General features: G+C 29.0%; 1 protein-coding gene across 1 annotated transcript; it reads left to right on the top strand.

Moving 5' to 3' along the window:
* Window positions 1–352: 352 nt before the first annotated feature.
* Window positions 353–2132, top strand: LOC119685600 (beta-1,3-galactosyltransferase 5-like). Its single transcript, XM_038099930.1, has 2 exons — window positions 353–610; window positions 1202–2132. The coding sequence occupies exons 1-2, from the start codon at window positions 385–387 to the stop codon at window positions 2065–2067; spliced, it is 1092 nt and encodes a 363-aa protein (XP_037955858.1). The 5' UTR covers window positions 353–384; the 3' UTR covers window positions 2068–2132.
* The last annotated feature ends 3260 nt before the right edge of the window (window positions 2133–5392 follow it).

Below are 5392 nucleotides of genomic sequence, written 5' to 3'. Positions count from 1 at the left end.
TTTTAACATATATAGCAATTAATAAGAAATATAATATTATATGATATGATAATATTATATAATATGAATTTGTTGAATGTAAACGACAGTTTTTGATTTCATAACAAATTATAACTTGATTATTAATCGAAAGAAAAACTAGAATGGTTCGCAAGAATACATATACTAAGAGTAGCCTATTAAAAACATGCATCTAGTAAAATGACTTTAATCTATATTCTGTATCTGTATTAAGTTAGATACCTGTTTGTAAGTTGGGATAGAATTAAATCTTTTTTTTTAAAAACTCAGTTTTTAAATCAAACTATCATTTTACTATTTCTTATAATACAAATAAATATTTTTCTTTTTTGTAAATTATGTTCATAGTATATCGTTCATAAAATGGCTATTCCAAATTTAAATAGTGCAAATATTTTTCCAAAAATATTTCTAATACTTTTTTCCATCACATGTCTTTTGCTGATTTCATTTAATATCATAACTCCTAATGTGGAAGTACAGGTAGCGATCGAACCGTCATATAATGTTAGCGAATTATTGAATTTAACAAACTTCGATTACGCACTCAACAATGAACGATGTCGTATGTACGGAAAGGACTTGCTCGGTAAGTTGCCTATTTTTCCTAATGACAAATATACGAGTAGTAAGCATGGTATCCTTTACGCCTTTTGAGCATAAGAAATTTACCACTTAGTTGACTTTTGCTTCAGAGAGGAGCTCGAAAATTGAACTCTATATGTGTGTTTTCTGTTTAAAGTTAGCTTCTTAGGAAGTTCTATTAAGGTCCACTTCTCACTCTTCAAATTTGTCTTTAAAAGCTTAACGTTTTCATACATCAGACGTTCATATTTGTAAAACTATGAACTTAAAGAACAGACTCTAGTTTGATCTTCTGTAATGATTTCATTATTTTCTACTTTTAGAAAAGATAACTAAAATGATTTATGTGTGACCTTCAAACTTTTCTTTGGCAGAGGTCTACGAAAATTTTCCGAATTTATATCACCTATTAAGCATTAACTTAAAAAAAATTAATACGTCTTCATATGAGCTATTTTATTTTATTCACTTCCAGATGTTCCAGATTTTAAGAAACTTTTAAATATTCTTTTTTTCATTAATAATTTCTTTCTTGCTCAACTTTTTTTATTTTCGATTACCTTTCTTTTAATATGAAGTCCTTTTTATTTTGCAGCTATTATTTTAGTCACATCCACTGCGACAAATACTGCACTTCGTACCGCTCATCGTCAGGCTATGCCGCAATGCAAATTGGCAAAGTTAGGATTCCAGCGAGTATTTTTGCTGGCCAAGATTCCACCTACAGAAGGTTTCATAAAACAGGCACATTTGGAACATGAACACAAACGCTTTGACGATTTAGTGCAAGGAAATTTTGTTGACAGCTACCGCAACTTAAGTTATAAACATATCATGGGTCTACGATGGGCAGGCTATGAATGTGCAAATGCTAAGTTCGTTATTAAAATGAATGATGATATTATCTATGATGTGTATCATATTCATAATTACTTAAACGAGTTAGTGAAGAATCCTACATACAATTCATCTAGTGAACTTTTAGCTGGTGCACTATTTAGAGCTGGTAAACCAAGTCGTAATAAGACAAGCAAATGGTATGTTCCAATGGAAGAATATTCAGAAAGTGTTTATCCTGACTATATATCTGGTTGGTTTTACATAACAAATTTATTGACATCAAAATACATAGCGAAAGAAGCTCAGAAGACACCATTCTTTTGGATTGATGATATCTTTGTTACCGGTATTATTCGCCAAAACCTACAAATAAATCTACTACCACTCAAGTCTTGGATAGCTTTTGAAAAAGGAGCACTTGAGTGTTGCATTGAAATTGCGAAAACATATAGTTACTATTGTGACTATAAAGTGGGTCCAATCGGCAGTGAACGGGGATTTATGTGTAAATTCCAGCATGCTATGGAGAAATGTCATTTGCACCAATGCATACCGCGACCACCTAAGACTGCTCTAAACGTTTTGTGTGGAAATATAGCTGCTTACAGTAAGATTGCTTGATATGTCCACTTCATTTTTGTCTTTAAACATTTTTGTATCTAATAAATATATTTTTTGAACATTTACTTAAAGACTTAAAGACCTCTTCATTTTGGTCATACAACTGTTTTTCATTAGAAGTTTCTTTTACTTGTAAAAATTCAACAAATGGAGAAACTCTACAACAAATGAAATTAAATCTTTCTTTTGGCTGTTACATATGGAAACAGTATCCTTAACATTAGAATATTAGATTATATATACTGTTTTATTATATATTATATATATTATAAATAAAGTTCTGAAATAACAAAAAATTACAAATTGCTGATGGAGGAGGATAGAAATGAACAAAACTTTTCCTATATACAGATACATTCTAATTTTATCGCATTTTGTAGTTTTGAGATATTTTTTGATGAGCATTTTTTAATACCATTTTGATTTAAAATATAGTTACATTAGAGTTTATATAAAAACTACTATCTTACAAAATATTTATGGTTTTTCTTATTTTTTGTAAACTAAAAGGTTTTTGCGCCCTGAAAATGCAATCAAAATCCTGATGACAGTTGTAAGCAATGAGGATCAATATACTCTTGATATGATAATATTATAGTTAGGATTTAGTGCGTATTTTATGGAAAGAGTGGCAGTTTAAATATAAGTAATAGTACTAAATAATTCAATGCTTTAATATTTAATAATTTCATATAACAATAGTTAATAGATTTTAAATTCTGCTGTTTTTAATTTATATTGAATTCTGATCCCAAATGATAGGTTTATATGGTTATTATATGTAAGCAATACTATACTAATCCCGTACACACACTCCATATATATTTTGTTTAATGAAGTTCACATTTTAAGTTGTATTTAAATTAACTGAACTTTAATTCAAGCTAATATACTAATTCACAAAATTAAATTTATTTAATTCTAATCTACTTGAATGAATCTGACACACTTTATAATTAGTTTGGTATTTTTATTTCATAAATAACTTCGTAAGAATAAAATCAATCCAACGAGTACGTTTCAGCAATCAACTTTGAAACTTTCTAAATATTTTTCTTCTACCTTCACTTTTCAAAAGGAAATTGTTAATATTTGTATTTATTTAATCACTTTATCGTGTGTGTTTGACGTTTTGACGTTTTTTGCTTCATTACCCATGTGTTAATTTTTGTATCTAGTCAGGCGTACACATGTCAATACAATAAGAAACAATGGAATGTATCTAAGGCTTATACAACAATAGCGAAAGCCACAAAAGTAAAAAGTCAGACAATATCGCATTAGCTGACAGCCATCAAGAAATTCGTTTTCATATTAATTCAAAAAAAAAAAAATCACAAATAAAGTCAAAATTAACCGAACAAATGTCCCAAAGGTCCTTTGACTAAAAATATGCGTTGTTTGGCTCTTCCTAAAAGTAACGAAATAGGTAAAAAAGGAACGCAGTACTAGGCCATTGTAAAAGGAAACTACTTTGTTGCAGAGGTAAAGTGAAGAGATCGGTTTCTATATACAATTTAGGCAGTTTATTTAAGGGTAATTATTTAGTTAAAAAAAAATATTTTTCATTTCAGTAAAAAACTAATATATTAGAATGCAGTTCATTGGAAAGGACAACATAGTTTTTAGATAAGAATAGATTTGTAGATAACGGGACACTCATTTGATCCTGTTCATGATATTACATGGCTTCTGGCTGTTGGGCTCTATTATTTTAACCTTTAATGATAGTTTAAAGTTGTCTTAGTCTGAATTTATCAACACTATTCCTGTAAAACTTTCTGAAATCCTTCTTTCCTTGTTGTCTATTATAATACAATTTTCTATTCTATGAAATAATTTGAGGACAAGAAATGTATGAAAGCTTATTCTAAATATCTTGCAGATAGCCATTAATAGTAATTTTTGAAGTTTGATTATTATGTAAAATTAACAAAAGAGCTTTTTAGATGAACATTTTATTATCGCATTCAGAAGTAGAACCTGGAAAAGGTTTGACACTACAAATTTTTAAAAAGTCAAGATTTGAAAAACATATTAAATCTATAAAGGGGGTACAATACATCTTACTCATCTAACTACTCTTACTCTAATCAAATTACTTACTAATCTTAATCTTACTACTTGACTTGAATATTTAATAATAATAATTAAGTAATAAAAATTGAGAAAGTATAGATTTAGTTTTCTACATAGTGAGCTAGACCTATCTAACCTGGTTGGACCATAAAACTCCACATTAAATAAAGGTAAATGAATGTAATTATTTCACCTGCATATATTTGGGTTTTAACCAATGCTACCACGACTCATCTTCAAAGGAGTCATTATTTATTGGTTAGGATAGACGTTAGTGAAATATACCGACCTGAATGCATAACAAAAGGATAAATCGAAAAACGTGTGCCAATCTAAGATTCCACTGATGTCTAATCACTTCACGTATATTTCACATATTTGAGTTATAGTGAGAGTCGTCAACTAAGGTAGTAATAGACGACAGTTTAATTGCAGCGATGCGCTGTTTCAACTTCTCATTAACTTTCACTGCAAGTAATCTCTCATAGTTGGTTTTATCGATCAAAAGTATTCTTCAATTTCAATGAAGGAGTTTCATGGAAGGTTTTAATTTTGGTTGCTTATTTGACTAAGTCATCTTCCGGACTTTGCCTTCCTTGTTAATTTTTGTTTTCTTGTATCAACACTAATGTGATATTATTAATCTTTTAGTCCTGAAAACATTAAGTCATGTAAACTATATATCATTAACTTCCTAACCAAAATACCAAAATAATAATATACGTGATCTGGGACTGTTTTGTTGATAGAAACTCATTCCTATTTTAGTCGAATTATTTTTCCAAAACTTAATCATGTCTTCCAAAAATACTTCAACTGAAATAAGTTTGTTATACTCGTAAATAAAACTTTTCTACTTTAACATTTTTATCCCAAACAAAACATCTTGAGAACAGACATTTTTCTGCATTGCAATGCAACTAAACAAGCAAACTTCGCCAAATGATAGCAGTAAATTTTTCTTAATAAATAAAAAATTTTAGTAAACAACATTTTCAAAAGTTTTATCTTCTCTTATCTTGTACGACAAAACCGCAAAGTATTAAAATTTCCTTGAAGGAAGTGCAAACGTTATCAGGCAAATACGCACATAGTTACATTTCCTAAACCTTTCCAACACTGCTCGTTGTTCATTGCTCGTTGCTTAGCACTCGGCAAGTGAACAATAAGACGAGTAAACAATATTTGCACAGAAATATTTATGCTTTCTATTCTTTTCTAATACGAGTATCTAATAGATAAATAA

This window comes from Teleopsis dalmanni, chromosome 2 (assembly GCF_002237135.1).
Source record: "Teleopsis dalmanni isolate 2A chromosome 2, ASM223713v2, whole genome shotgun sequence".
NCBI lineage: Eukaryota > Metazoa > Arthropoda > Insecta > Diptera > Diopsidae > Teleopsis > Teleopsis dalmanni.
Note: the sequence above shows the minus strand (reverse complement) of the source record. Positions and strands in the feature narration are given on the sequence as shown.